This window comes from Bombina bombina, chromosome 2, assembly GCF_027579735.1.
Source record: "Bombina bombina isolate aBomBom1 chromosome 2, aBomBom1.pri, whole genome shotgun sequence".
Taxonomy (NCBI): Eukaryota; Metazoa; Chordata; class Amphibia; order Anura; family Bombinatoridae; genus Bombina; species Bombina bombina.
Genome location: NC_069500.1, coordinates 727,224,729 through 727,240,876, shown reverse-complemented (window position 1 = coordinate 727,240,876; position 16,148 = coordinate 727,224,729). Strand labels below are relative to the sequence as shown.

The 16,148-nt window shown below is 42.3% G+C and overlaps 1 protein-coding gene across 1 annotated transcript in view; it reads left to right on the top strand.

Moving 5' to 3' along the window:
• DGKQ (diacylglycerol kinase theta) overlaps positions 1–16,148 on the top strand; it is a 539,130-nt gene that overhangs the window by 197,942 nt on the left and 325,040 nt on the right. The window contains exon 4 of the mRNA XM_053702740.1: positions 15,188–15,273. Coding sequence (XP_053558715.1) covers positions 15,188–15,273 — 86 coding nt within the window. The remainder of the gene's footprint in view (positions 1–15,187; positions 15,274–16,148) is intronic.

Sequence of the window (16,148 nt, the reverse complement as noted above, 5' to 3'; positions counted from 1 at the left end):
AAGAGAAAACATAATTTATGCTTACCTAATAAATTTATTTCTCTTGTAGTGTATCCAGTCCGCGTCCCGCCCTGTCCTTTTCAGGCAGGTCTAAATTTTAATTAAACTACAGTCACCACTGCACCCTATGGTTTCTCCTTTCTTGACTTTTTTCGGTCGAATGACTGGATATGGCAGTGAGGGGAGGAGCTATATAGCAGCTCTGCTGTGGGTGATCCTCTTGCAACTTCCTGTTGGGAAGGAGAATATCCCACAAGTAACGGATGATCCGCGGACTGGATACACTACAAGAGAAATAAATTTATCAGGTAAGCATAAATTATGTTTTTCTTCCTAAGGTTGTGTCAGATCGCAACATCAATCAGGAGATTGTGGTTCCTTCCTTGTGTCCTACTCCTTCTTCATCGAAGGAACGCTTACTTCACAATTTGGATGTGGTTCGTGCCTTGAAGTTCTATCTTCAGGCTACTAAGGAGTTTAGACAATCTTCCTCTTTTTTTGTTGTCTATTCGGGGAAGCGTAAGGGGCATAGAAGGCTACTTCGACTTCCCTATCTTTTTGGTTAAGGAGTGTCATCCGCTTAGCTTATGAGACAGTGGAACATCGTTCTCCTGAGAGGATAACGGCTCATTCCACTAGAGCAGTGGCTTCCTTTTTGGGCCTTCAAGAACAAGGCCTCTATGGATTAGATGGCTACCTGGTCCTCCTTACATACTTTTTCAAAATTTTACTAGTTTGATGTTTTTGCTTCTACTGATGTAGCTTTCGGGGGAGAAAAGTTTTGCAGGCTGTGGTGCGCTCAGAATAGGGTCTGCCTCTTTCTTTTTGTTTACTGCTGTTATTCATTCAGTGTCCTCTGGAGCTTGGGTATAGTTTTCCCAACAGTAAGGAATGAAGCCGTGCACTCTCCCTATCTTAGTAAGGAAAACATTATTTATGCTTACCAGATAAATTCCTTTCCTTCTGGATAAGGAGAGTATTATTTATTTTATTCTTCTGGCACCTTTATACCCTGATGTTTCTCCTACTTTTCCTTGTTGCCTCGGCAGAATGACTGCAGTAATGAGGAACTGGGAGAGATATTTAAGCCTTTGGCTGGGGTGTCTTTGCCTCCTCCTGGTGGCCAGGTGTTGTATTTCCCAACAGTAAGGAATGAAGCCGTGGACTCTCCCTATCCGGAAGGAAAGGAATTTATCTGGTAAGCATAAATTATGTTTTTTCAGTACAGGTGGCAGTTTCAACAACAACAAAAAAATGTTTTAGATGACAAAATTAATGTAAAGAAGTTATTTTGTAAACAATATAATACACTTGAGCAGATAAGATAGATGTGAAGTGTGAATACGTTAAAGGGGTGGGACATTTGCAGTAAACTTGTAAAGTGTAAGTCTCTTTACAGTTATTCTCTCAGCCTCACCATATCAAAACCCAAATAACAATTTACTTTCCACCCTTTCTCCTGTTTTTGGCTCTTTTCCGCATATGATATACTTTTTCATTTCATGTCACATCTCTTTTTAAGGGATATTTTTATATGTACTGGATAGTACGTCTTAGCAAAAGACCCACATAATTACAAACGGGCTGCTTACTGGCTGATAATATAATGCCATATGTAATGTTCACAAAAATATATATACTGTAGATAAACGCACCAGTATATTTAATCTTGTTACTGGCTGACGGGGCCGCCACTAGAAATTTTGGGGGCCCTTACTTAACCATTGATCTCTGCTGTAGCGCCCTCAGGTGGCTGCCAACATATAAATATATATATATATATATATATATATATATATATATATATATATTTTTTTTTTTTTTTTAAATAATAGTTTTACTTGCCTCATGGGGCCCCTGACAGGAGTCACCCTATTCACCCCATGATGGCGGCCATGCTGGCTGAGGCTGAGTATAGTGATCCCACTGCTTGGGACAAACTAGAGATGTTTTTTCCCCATCAAACCTGTCCTTTTATGCAAAGCCACAGTCTTCAATGCAGTATAGTGCAAATGTACAGATCTTTTAAAAGTCATCATTACAGAGACAATGTTTTCAAGCAAGCAGCTCAAAAGAGCTCATTGTACTCAGAGGCTGCAGGAACATCCATTTAAATGGGATAGGCCAGTGATGGCGAACCTTGAAACTCCAGATGTTTCAGAACTACATTTCCCATGATGAACTGGACTTCAGAGTGCCCAAGCATCTTGGGAAATGTAGTTCTAAAACCAGGTTCGCCGTCACTGGGCTAGACTCTCTTGTCCTCCACTGGGAGGTTAATGCTTTTGACTCTTGCTTGCATAGCTCTTCTGTAGCCAATACTATAGTACTGACATTTCAGTGTAGTTAGTAGTTTAAACAGGAAAAATCGGCTATTTTAAGTGACAAGATAAAGGAAGTGTTCTCCCAGGATCTTTTTAGTGGGTGCACCACCCTGGTGATTTTACTGACCACCCGGCTAAATTTTTAGCCAATGTTAAGCTAAAATTAACCAATAATAAAAATGCTCAATTTTTATTGCACAAATTATAATTAAATACATTTTCTTCTGTTAAGTGTGATCAGTCCACGGGTCATCATTACTTGTGGGATATTAACTGCTCCCCTACAGGAAGTGCAAGAGGATTCACCCAGCAGAGTTGCTATATAGCTCCTCCCCTCTACGTCACCCCCAGTCATTCTCTTGCACCCAACGACTAGATAGGATGTGTGAGAGGACTATGGTGATATATTTAGTTTTTATATCTTCAATCAAAAGTTTGTTATTTTATAATTGCACCGGAGTGTGTTATTCCTTCTCTGGTAGAATTTGAAGAAGAATCTACCTGAGTTTTTCTATGATTTTAGCCGGAGTAGTTAAGATCATATTGCTGTTTCTCGGCCATCTGAGGAGAGGTAAACTTCAGATCAGGGGACAGCAGGCAGATTAATCTGCAAAGAGGTATGTAGCAGTTTATTATTTTCTGACATGGAATTGATGAGAAAATCCTGCCATACCGTTATAATGTAAACTCAGCCTTGAATGCAGTAGATGTAGCTGATATCAGGCTGTCATTTATGTATATTTTACACTTCAGTTTTCTGGGAAATGGTACTTCTCTGGCTTTTAAACTGTATACATAGACTTAACCTATTTTGCAGGGACTTGCAATAGGTTTTAAATGACAATTAATTATTGAGGTAAAACGTTTTTTTCTCTGAGGTACTGGGTGAAAAAATGTTTTGGGCACTTTTTTTCCACTTGGCAATAGTTTTGATTTAAATTAGAGCAGTTCACTGATCCCTCTCACTGTTATGTGTGTGGGGGAGGGGCCATTTTGGTGCTTTCACTATGCATCAGAAAAACTCAGTCAGAGGTTCATTTTCTTCCTGCATGATCCGGTTCATCTCTACAGAGTTCAGGGATCTCAAGAGTCTTTTTTGAGGGAAGTAATCATTACAGCAGAGCTGTGCTGATTGTATTGACTGTGATATAAAAAACGTTTATTTGTGTATTTTTTTCTGCTGCCTGGGTTAGTTATCATTTGCTGAGGGGAACAATCCTTTGCTAAAACTGTATATTCTGACAAAGATTGATGCTATAACTTAATTATTTTATCTGTTATAATATTTTCTGTGCTTCTTAAAGGCACAGTTCGTTTTCATATTATTTGTAAATTACTTTGAAAAGTATTTCCAAGTTGCTGTTTATTTGCTAGTGTGTTAAACATGTCTGATTCAGAGGAATATCTCTGTGCTATATGTGTTAATGCCAAAGTGGAGCCCAATAGAAATTTATGTACTAAATGTATTGATGCTACTTGTACAAATTGAACATATTTCACCAAACAACGAGGGGAGAGTTATGCCGACTAACTCGCCTCACGTGTCAGTACCTGCATCTCCCGCTCAGGAGGTGCGTGATATTGTAGCGCCGAGTGCATCTGGGCGGCCATTACAAATCACATTACAAGATATGGCTACTGTTATGACTGAAGTTTTGGCTAAACTACCAGAACTAAGAGGTAAACGTGATCACTCTGGGATGAGAACAGAGTGCGCTGATAATGCAAGGGCCATGTCTGATACTGCGTCACAGTTTGCAGAACGTGAAGACGGAGAGCTTCATTCTGTGGGTGACGGTTCTGATCCAAATAAACTGGACTCAGACATTTCAAATTTTAAATTTAAGCTTGAGAACCTCCGTGTGTTACTAGGGGAGGTATTAGCGGCTCTGAATGATTTTAACACAGTTGCAATCCCAGAAAAAATGTGTAGGTTGGATAAATATTTTGCGGTACCGACGAGTACTGACGTTTTTCCTATACCTAAGAGACTTACTGACATTGTTACTAAGGAGTGGGATAGACCCGGTGTGCCTTTCTCACCCCCTCCTATATTCAGAAAAATGTTTCCAATAGACGCCGCCACACGGGACTTATGGCAAATGGTCCCTAAGGTGGAGGGAGCAGTTTCTACTTTAGCTAAGCGTACCACTATCCCAGTGGAGGATAGCTGTGCTTTTTCAGATCCAATGGATAAAAAATTAGAGGGTTACCTTAAGAAAATGTTTGTTCAACAAGGGTTTATATTGCAACCTCTTGCATGTATTGCGCCTGTCACGGCTGCAGCAGCATTTTGGTTTGAGTCTCTGGAAGAGACACTTCAATCATCCACACTAGATGACATCACACACAAACTTAAATTCCTTAAGTTAGCTAATTCATTTATTTCAGATGCCGTAGTACATTTAACTAAACTTGCGGCTAAAAATTCAGGATTCGCCATTCAGGCACGCAGAGCTCTGTGGCTAAAATCCTGGTCAGCTGATGTTACGTCTAAATCTAAATTGCTTAATATTCCTTTCAAAGGGCAGACCTTATTCGGGCCCGGCTTGAAAGAGATTATTGATGACATTACAGGAGGTAAAGGTCATGCCCTGCCTCAGGACAAGGCCAAAGCCAAGGCTAGACAGTCCAATTTTCGTTCCTTTCGTAATTTCAAAGCAGGAGCAGCATCAACTTCCTCTGCACCAAAACAGGAAGGAGCTGTTGCTCGCTACAGACAAGGCTGGAAACCTAACCAGTCCTGGAACAGGGGCAAACAGGCCAGAAAACCTGCTGCTGCCCCTAAGACAGCATGAATTGAGGGCCCCCGATCCGGGACCGGATCTAGTGGGGGGCAGACTTTCCCTCTTCGCCCAGGCTTGGGCAAGAGATGTTCAGGATCCCTGGGCGTTAGAGATCATATCTCAGGGATACCTTCTGGACTTCAAATCCTCTCCCCCAAGAGGGAGATTTCATCTGTCAAGGTTGTCAACAAACCTAACAAAGAAGGAAGCGTTTCTACGCTGCGTACAAGATCTTTTATTAATGGGAGTGATCCATCCAGTTCCGCGGTTGGAACAAGGACAAGGGTTTTACTCAAATCTGTTTGTAGTTCCCAAAAAGAGGGAACCTTCAGGCCAATCTTGGATTTAAAGATCCTAAACAAATTCCTAAGAGTTCCATCGTTCAAGATGGAAACTATTTGAACAATTTTGCCCATGATCCAAGAGGGTCAGTACTTGACCACAGTGGATTTAAAGGATGCTTACCTTCACATACCGATTCACAGAAGTTATTACCGGTATCTAAGGTTTGCCTTTTTAGACAGGCATTACCAGTTTGTAGCTCTTCCATTCGGACTGGCTACGGCTCCAAGAATCTTCACAAAGGTTCTGGGCACTCTTCTGGCGGTACTAAGACCGCGAGGAATTTCAGTAGCTCCGTACTTAGACGACATACTGATACAAGCTTCAAGCTTTCAAACTGCCAAATCTCATACAGAGATAGTACTGGCATTTCTAAGGTCGCATGGATGGAAAGTGAACGAAGAGAAAAGTTCTCTCTTTCCACTCACAAGAGTTCCCTTCCTGGGGACTCTGATAGATTCTGTAGAAATGAAGATTTACCTGACAGAGGACAGGTTAACAAAACTTCAAAATGCATGCCGTGTCCTTCATTCCATTCAAGAGACCAGAAATTCTCTTCTATGGTGGCTTTATCGGCCACATCTGTCCAGGGGAATGCCATTCAGCAGGCCAGACTGGTCAATTGTAACAACAGACGCCAGCCTACTAGGTTGGGGCGCTGTCTGGAATTCTTTGAAGGCTCAGGGACTATGGAATCAGGAGGAGAGTCTTCTTCCAATAAACATTCTGGAATTGAGAGCAGTCCTCAATGCTCTTCTGGCTTGGCCCCAGTTAGCAACTCGGGGGTTCATCAGGTTCCAGTCGGACAACATCACGACTGTAGCTTATATCAACCATCAGGGAGGGACAAGAAGCTCCCTAGCAATGATGGAAGTATCGAAGATAATTCGCTGGGCAGAGTCTCACTCTTGCCACCTGTCTGCAATCCACATCCCGGGAGTGGAGAACTGGGAGGCGGATTTCTTAAGTCGTCAGACATTTCATCCGGGGGAGTGGGAACTTCATCCAGAGGTCTTTGCCCAAATACTTCCACGTTGGGGCAAACCAGAGATAGATCTCATGGCGTCTCGACAGAACGCCAAGCTTCCGCGCTACGGGTCCAGATCCAGGGATCCGGGAGCGGTCCTGATAGATGCCTTGACAGCACCGTGGACCTTCAGGATGGCTTATGTGTTTCCACCTTTCCCAATGCTTCCTCGATTGATTGCCAGAATCAAACAGGAGAAAGCATCAGTGATTCTAATAGCGCCTGCATGGCCACGCAGGACTTGGTATACAGATCTGGTGGACATGTCATTCTGTCCACCTTGGTCGTTACCTCTGAAACAGGACCTTCTGATTCAGGGTCCTTTCAAACATCAAAATCTAACTTCTCTGAAGCTGACTGCTTGGAAATTGAACGCTTGATCTTATCAAAGCGTGGTTTTTCTGAGTCAGTTATTGATACCTTAATACAGGCTAGGAAGCCTGTCACCAGAAAGATTTACCATAAAATATGGCGTAAATACCTATATTGGTGCGAATCCAAAGGTTACTCTTGGAGTAAGGTTAGGATTCCTAGGATATTGTCTTTTCTACAAGAAGGTTTAGAAAAGGGGTTATCCGCTAGTTCCTTAAAGGGACAGATCTCAGCTCTGTCCATTCTGTTACACAAGCGTCTGTCAGAAGTTCCAGACGTTCAGGCTTTTTGTCAGGCTTTGGCCAGGATTAAACCTGTGTTTAAAGCTGTGGCTCCACCATGGAGTTTAAACCTTGTTCTTAACGTTTTACAGGGTGTTCCGTTTGAACCCCTTCATTCCATTGATATAAAGTTGTTATCTTGGAAAGTTCTATTTTTAATGGCTATTTCCTCGGCTCGAAGAGTCTCTGAGTTATCAGCCTTACATTGTGATTCTCCTTATTTGATTTTTCACTCGGATAAGGTAGTTCTGCGTACTAAGCCTGGGTTCTTACCTAAGGTAGTCACTAACAGGAATATCAATCAGGAGATTGTTGTTCCATCCTTGTGCCCAAATCCTTCTTCGAGGAAGGAACGTCTTTTGCACAATCTGGATGTAGTTCGTGCCCTTAAATTTTATTTACAGGCAACTAAAGATTTTCGACAAACGTCTTCCCTGTTTGTCGTTTACTCTGGTCAGAGGAGAGGTCAAAAAGCTTCTGCTACCTCTCTCTCTTTTTGGCTTCGTAGCATAATTCGTTTAGCTTATGAGACTGCTGGACAGCAGCCTCCTGAAAGAATTACAGCTCATTCCACTAGAGCTGTGGCTTCCACTTGGGCCTTTAAGAATGAGGCCTCTGTTGAACAGATTTGCAAGGCTGCAACTTGGTCTTCGCTTCATACTTTTTCCAAATTTTACAAATTTGACACTTTTGCTTCCTCGGAGGCTATTTTTGGGAGAAAGGTTCTTCAGGTAGTGGTTCCTTCTGTATAAAGAGCCTGCCTATCCCTCCCGTCATCCGTGTACTTTTGCTTTGGTATTGGTATCCCACAAGTAATGATGACCCGTGGACTGATCACACTTAACAGAAGAAAACATAATTTATGCTTACCTGATAAATTCCTTTCTTCTGTAGTGTGATCAGTCCACGGCCCGCCCTGTTTTTTAAGGCAGGTAAATATTTTTTAAATTATACTCCAGTCACCACTACACCCTTGGCTTCTCCTTTCTCGTTGGTCCTTGGTCGAATGACTGGAGGTGACGTAGAGGGGAGGAGCTATATAGCAACTCTGCTGGGTGAATCCTCTTGCACTTCCTGTAGGGGAGCAGTTAATATCCCACAAGTAATGATGACCCGTGGACTGATCACACTACAGAAGAAAGGAATTTATCAGGTAAGCATAAATTATGTTTTTGTTCAATTATGCAATTAATTTGTGCTTTGGATAGCAGAAAATTATATAATATTAGAAAATATTACACTGTCGCCTTTATAATGCCACCTTTCTTTGGAGAACACTGTAAAGGTAAACCATTTAATACACTCCAGTGGGTAAAATATATCACTGGGAACACACACACACACACACACATGCGTGCGCGCACACACACACACATGCGTGCGCGCACACACACACACACACACACACACACACATATATATATATACACACACATATATATTTATATATATATATATATATACACACACACACACATTACACGTTAAAGCCCTTTGCATGTCTTTTTTTCTCTTGTTAAGTGTATCCAGTCCACGGATCATCCATTACTTGTGGGATATTCTCCTTCCCAACAGGAAGTTGCAAGAGGATCACCCACAGCAGAGCTGCTATATAGCTCCTCCCCTCACTGCCATACCCAGTCATTCTCTTGCAACTCTCAACTTAGATGGAGGTCGTAAGAGGACTGTGGTGTTTTATACTTAGTTTATTTCTTCAATCAAAAGTTTGTTATTTTTAAATGGTACCGGAGTGTACTGTTTATCTCAGGCAGTATTTAGAAGAAGAATCTGCCTGCGTTTTCTATGATCTTAGCAGAAGTAACTAAGATCCTTTGCTGTTCTCACATATTCTGAGGAGTGAGGTAACTTCAGAGGGGGAATAGCGTGCAGGTTTTCCTGTAATAAGGTATGTGCAGTTAAAATATTTTTCTAGGGATGGAATTTGCTAGAAAATGCTGCTGATACCGAAGTAATGTAAGTAAAGCCTTAAATGCAGTGATAGCGACTGGTATCAGGCTTATTAATAGAAATACATACTCTTATAAAAGTGTATTTTAAAATGTTTGCTGGCATGTTTAATCGTTTTTTACATATGTTTGGTGATAAAACTTATTGGGGCCTAGTTTTTTCCACATGGCTGGCTTGAATTTTTCCTAGAAACAGTTCCCTGAGGCTTCCCACTGTTCTAATATGAGTGGGAGGGGCCTATTTTAGCGTTTTTTTGCACAGCAAAAATTACAGACACAGACATCCAGCTTCTTCCTGTATGATCCAGGACTTCTCTGAAGGGCTCAAAGGGCTTCAAAAGTCGTATTGAGGGAAGTAAAAAGCCACAGTAGAGCTGTGGCAGTTGTTGTGACTGTTTAAAAAACATTTTTGTCATTTATTATTCCGTTTTTGGTATTAAGGGGTGAATCATCCATTTGCAAGTGGGTGCAATGCTCTGCTAACTTGTTACATACACTGTAGAAATTTTGTTAGTGTAACTGCATTTTTTCACTGTTATTTCAAAATTTGGGAAAATTTGTGTTTCTTAAAGGTGCAGTAACGTTTTTTATATTGCTTGTAAACTTGTTTTAAAGTGTTTTCCAAGCTTGCTAGTCTCATTGCTAGTCTGTTTAAACATGTCTGACACAGAGGAACCTACTTGTTCATTATGTTTGAAAGCCATGGTGGAGCCCCATAGGAGAATGTGTACTAAATGTATTGATTTCACCTTAAACAGTAAAGATCAGTCTTTAACTATAAAAGAAATATCACCAGAAGATTCTGACGAGGGGGAAGTTATGCCGACTAACTCTCCCCACGTGTCAGACCCTTCGCCTCCCGCTCAGGGGACGCACGCTAATATGGCGCCAATTACATGAGGGACGCCCATAGCGATTACCTTGCAGGACATGGCTGCAATCATGAATAATACCCTGTCAGAGGTATTATCTAGATTGCCTGAATTAAGAGGCAAGCGCGATAGCTCTGGGGTTAGGAGAGATACAGAGCGCGCAAATGCTGTTAGAGCCATGTCTGATACTGCGTCACAGTATGCAGAACATGAGGACGGAGAGCTTCAGTCTGTGGGTGACATCTCTGACCCGGGGAAACCTGATTCAGAGATTTCTAATTTTAAATTTAAGCTTGAGAACCTCTGTGTATTGCTTGGGGAGGTATTAGCTGCTCTGAATGACTGTAACACAGTTGCAATTCCAGAGAAATTGTGTAGGCTGGATAGATACTATGCGGTGCCGGTGTGTACTGACGTTTTTCCTATACCTAAAAGGCTTACAGAAATTATTAGCAAGGAGTGGGATTGACCCGGTGTGCCCTTTTCCCCACCTCCTATATTTAGAAAAATGTTTCCAATAGATGCCACTACACGTTACTTATGGCAGACGGTCCCTAAGGTGGAGGGAGCAGTTTCTACTTTAGCAAAGCGTACCACTATCCCGGTTGAGGACAGGTATGCTTTTTCAGATCCAATGGATAAAAAATTGGAGGGTTACCTTAAGAAAATTTTTATTCAACAAGGTTTTATTTTACAGCCCCTTGCATGCATTGCGCCTGTCACTGCTGCAGCGGCATTCTGGTTTGAGGTCCTGGAAGAGACCATCCAGACAGCTCCATTTAATGAAATTATTGACAAGCTTAGAACGCTTAAGCTAGCTAACTCATTTGTTTCTGATGCCATTGTTGATTTGACTAAACTAACGGCTAAGAATTCCAGATTCGCCATCCAGGCGCGTAGGGCGCTATGGCTTAAATCCTGGTCAGCTGACGTGACTTCAAAGTCTAAATTACTCAACATTCCTTTCAAGGGGCAGACCTTATTCGGGCCTGGCTTGAAGGAAATTATTGCTGACATTACTGGAGGCAAGGGTCATACCCTTCCTCATGACAGGGCCAAATCAAAGGCCAAACAGTCTAATTTTCGTGCCTTTCGAAATTTCAAGGCAGGAGCAGCATCAACTTCCTCCGCTTCAAAACAAGAGGGAACTGTTGCTCATTCCAGACAGGCCTGGAAACCTAACCAGTCCTGGAACAAGGGCAAGCAGACCAGAAAGCCTGCTGCTGCCCCCAAGACAGCATGAAGGAACGGCCCTCTATCCGGCGATGGATCTAGTGGGGGGCAGACTTTCTCTCTTCGCCCAGGCGTGGGCAAGAGATGTTCAGGATCCCTGGGCGTTGGAGATCATATCTCAGGGATATCTTCTGGACTTCAAAGCTTCGCCTCCACAAGGGAGATTTCATCTTTCAAGGTTATCAGCAAACCAGATAAAGAAAGAGGCATTCATAAGCTGTGTGCAAGACCTCCTAGTAATGGGAGTGATCCATCCAGTTCCGCGGACGGAACAAGGACAGGGATTTTATTCAAATCTATTTGTGGTTCCCAAGAAAGAGGGAACCTTCAGACCAATCTTGGATCTAAAGATCTTAAACAAATTCCTCAGAGTTCCATCATTCAAAATGGAAACTATTCTGACCATCCTACCCATGATCCAAAAGGGTCAGTACATGACCACAGTGGACTTAAAGGATGCCTACCTTCACATACCGATTCACAAAGATCATCATCGGTTCCTAAGGTTTGCCTTTCTAGACAGGCATTACCAATTTGTAGCTCTTCCCTTCGGGTTGGCCACTGCCCCGAGAATTTTTACAAAGGTTCTGGGCTCACTTCTGGCCGTTCTAAGACCGCGAGGCATATTGGTGGCTCTGTATCTAGACGACATCCTGATACAGGCGTCAAGCTTTCAAATTGCCAAGTCTCATACAGAGATGGTTCTGGCATTTCTGAGGTCGCATGGGTGGAAAGTGAACGTGGAAAAGAGTTCTCTATCACCACTCACAAGAGTCTCCTTCCTAGGGACTCTTATAGATTCTGTAGAGATGAAAATTTACCTGACGGAGTCCAGGTTATCAAAACTTCTAAATGCTTGCCGTGTCCTTCATTCCATTCCACGCCCGTCAGTGGCTCAGTGCATGGAAGTAATCGGCTTAATGGTAGCGGCAATGGACATAGTGCCATTTGCGCACCTGCATCTCAGACCGCTGCAATTATGCATGCTAGGTCAGTGGATTGGGAATTACTCAGATTTGTCCCCTCTACTAAATCTGGATCAAGAGACCAGAGATTCTCTTCTCTGGTGGCTTTCTCGGGTCCATCTGTCCAAGGGTATGACCTTTCGCAGGCCAGATTGGACGATTGTAACAACAGATGCCAGCCTTCTAGGTTGGGGCGCAGTCTGGAACTCCCTGAAGGCTCAGGGATCGTGGACTCAGGAGGAGAAACTCCTCCCAATAAATATTCTGGAGTTAAGAGCAATATTCAATGCTCTTCTAGCTTGGCCTCAGTTAGCAACACTGAGGTTCATCAGATTTCAGTCGGACAACATCACGACTGTGGCTTACATCAACCATCAAGGGGGAACCAGGAGTTCCCTAGCGATGTTAGAAGTCTCAAAGATAATTCTCACTCTTGCCACCTGTCAGCGATCCACATCCCAGGCGTAGAGAACTGGGAGGCGGATTTTCTAAGTCGTCAGACTTTTCATCCGGGGGAGTGGGAACTCCATCCGGAGGTGTTTGCTCAACTGGTCCATCGTTGGGGCAAACCAGAACTGGATCTCATGGCGTCTCGCCAGAACGCCAAGCTTCCTCGTTACGGATCCAGGTCCAGGGACCCGGGAGCAACGCTGATAGATGCTCTAGCAGCTCCTTGGTTCTTCAACCTGGCCTATGTGTTTCCACCGTTTCCTCTGCTCCCTCGACTGATTGCCAAAATCAAACAGGAGAGAGCATCAGTGATTCTGATAGCGCCTGCGTGGCCACGCAGGACCTGGTATGCAGACCTAGTGGACATGTAATCTCTTCCACCATGGACTCTGCCTCTGAGGCAGGACCTTCTAATACAAGGTCCTTTCAATCATCCACATCTAATTTCTCTGAGACTGACTGCATGGAGATTGAACGCTTGATTCTATCAAGGCGTGCCTTCTCTGAGTCAGTCAATGATACCTTAATACAGGCTCGGAAGCCTGTCACCAGGAAAATCTACCATAAGATATGGCGTAAATATCTTTATTGGTGTGAATCCAAGAGTTACTCATGGAGTAAGGTTAGGATTCCTAGGATATTGTCCTTTCTCCAAGAGGGTTTGGACAAAGGCTTATCAGCTAGTTCTTTAAAAGGACAGATCTCTGCTCTGTCTATTCTTTTACACAAGCGTCTGGCAGAAGTTCCAGACGTCCAGGCATTTTGTCAGGCTTTGGTTAGGATTAAGCCTGTGTTTAAAACTGTTGCTCCCCCGTGGAGCTTAAACTTGGTTCTTAAAGTTCTTCAGGGAGTTCCGTTTGAACCCCTTCATTCCATTGATATTAAACTTTTATCTTGGAAAGTTCTGTTTTTGATGGCTATTTCCTCGGCTCGAAGAGTCTCTGAGTTATCTGCCTTACATTGTGATTCTCCTTATCTGATTTTTCGTTCAGACAAGGTAGTTCTGCGTACCAAACCTGGGTTTTTACCTAAGGTGGTTTCTAACAGGAATATCAATCAAGAGATTGTTTTTCCATCATTGTGTCCTAATCCTTCTTCAAAGAAGGAACGTCTTTTGCATAATCTGGACGTAGTCCGTGCCTTGAAGTTTTACTTACAGGCTACTAAAGATTTTCGTCAAACATCTGCCCTGTTTGTCGTTTACTCTGGACAGAGGAGAGGTCAAAAAGCTTTGGCAACCTCTCTCTCCTTTTGGCTTCGGAGCATAATACGCTTAGCCTATGAGACTGCTGGACAGCAGCCCCCTGAAAGGATTACAGCTCATTCAACTAGAGCTGTGGCTTCCACCTGGGCCTTTAAAAATGAGGCCTCTGTTGAACAGATTTGCAAGGCTGCGACTTGGTCTTCGCTTCACACCTTTTCAAAATTTTACAAATTTGACACTTTTGCTTCTTCGGAGGCTGTTTTTGGGAGAAAGGTTCTACAGGCAGTGGTTCCTTCCGTTTAAGTTCCTGCCTTGTCCCTCCCATCATCTGTGTACTTTAGCATTGGTATTGGTATCCCACAAGTAATGGATGATCCGTGGACTGGATACACTTAACAAGAGAAAACCTAATTTATGCTTACCTGATAAATTTATTTCTCTTGTAGTTTATCCAGTCCACGGCCCGCCCTGTCCTTTTAAGGCAGGTCTACATTTTAATTAAACTACAGTCACCACTGCACCCTATAGTTTCTCCTTTCTCGTCTTGTTTCGGTCGAATGACTGGATATGGCAGTGAGGGGAGGAGCTATATAGCAGCTCTGCTGTGGGTGATCCTCTTGCAACTTCCTGTTGGGAAGGAGAATATCCCACAAGTAATGGATGATCTGTGGACTGGATACACTACAAGAGAAATATATTTATCAGGTAAGCATAAATTATGTTTTTTCTTCTAATATTTGAGACCTCATATCTTTGAGCCCTTAACTTTTTGCTGCAAATTTTTTAAAAATAGTTTTTATTAGATAGTGTTAAAGTGGAAGTGTACCTTATAATGTGTTTTGTGACGCTTTCTTGTTTCACAAAACCGTTAACCAGAGCTGTGAGGTCTTGCTAACCCGACGCACGTTAACCACAATTGCGCTCAAGCAATTGCGTTTATTTTCAACTTGTAATACACGTAAAACATTCATCGCGCGCAAACACCCGCGATAAACACCTTTTCACTTGTACGTAGCTGTTAGTCCTCCACTCGTAATCTAGCCCTTAATAAAGCATTGTTTACTTGTTGATAATATTCCATACATGTATGTACCAGTGTAGCATAGACGGTCAGTAACAGCACTCAGCAGCTTATAAATGACATTTATAAAATATAGTGAAATACACCAGAGGCGTTATTATGTGCTGTAGTAAACACCTGTGACATATACTGGTCAGTGGCTTAAAAAAGTTTGTGACAATGTTCTCTGTTCTGGTCCCACCACTGGAACAAAACCAGTCTACCTCCTTCTGTGTCAATATACTTGTCTTATTAGCAGTAAATAAATTAGATAGTTATGGTATGATACATTTTTGTCTTTCAGTTTGTGAACTCCATGTACACACAGATTGTGCCCTGTTTGCATGCAGTGATTGTCGGCAGTGTCACCATGATGGACAGCAAGATCACGTAAGTGTGTTTGATAAGGGAGGTCATATGTCACCATGCATTAGACATCTCTATTCTGCAAGCCCTTGTCAGTCAGCTGTGTATTCATCTCTAAGTACCTTTCTATTCTCCTTACAGCAAATAGCATTCATACTAAAGCTGTAGTATCCATAATATCCTAGTGAAAAAAGAAACCAGCCTCAGGTGACAAATGTTTGTACCTTTTGTGGCTTCTCTTGTGTTTAGTCTTTTGGGCTTGCTTGGTAAACACTTATGATTATATGAGCTGTATATTATTTGTTAGACATGTGCACTGACACAAACTGTTTTGGACAAATTGTTTATCACAAAAGTTTTTTTATTTTGTTTGTTAACAAAAATCCATTTGTCCACTATGGGAAATTTCTTCAGGGAATGTGATGAATGTATTACAGTTATGAACCTTGAATTGTGTCCTCTACACATTACGTTAAAACATTATCTTCTTTTTGTCATTGTATTTGTGAGATGTTTTATGTTTTTAAGCTTATGACAAATACATACAGAAAGAGAAGGGTTCTACCAGGAACGAACAGCAGCTCTGTTGCTTGTTCTATGGCGCAGTTAACACCTGGGAGCAGCCTGTTTTAGCCCAATTGTACTTTTCATAGAGGACAACTTTCCCGAAGTATATCAGTCTGATCCCACCAAGTAAGGTCAGCCCAGCCCCGACATACCAGGCAATTGTCCTCTGAACAAGGAACATGACAACCCCAGACAATCGTTTCAGCCTTCTGTGGGCATCCTCAGTGAGGTGCAGCTATATCCCTTTAATTTTAAATAGAAGTATTTTTGCAATATACTTCCATTAGCAAAAATGCTTCTAGTAAAAGTTATTTCTGTTTTTGAGTGGCATA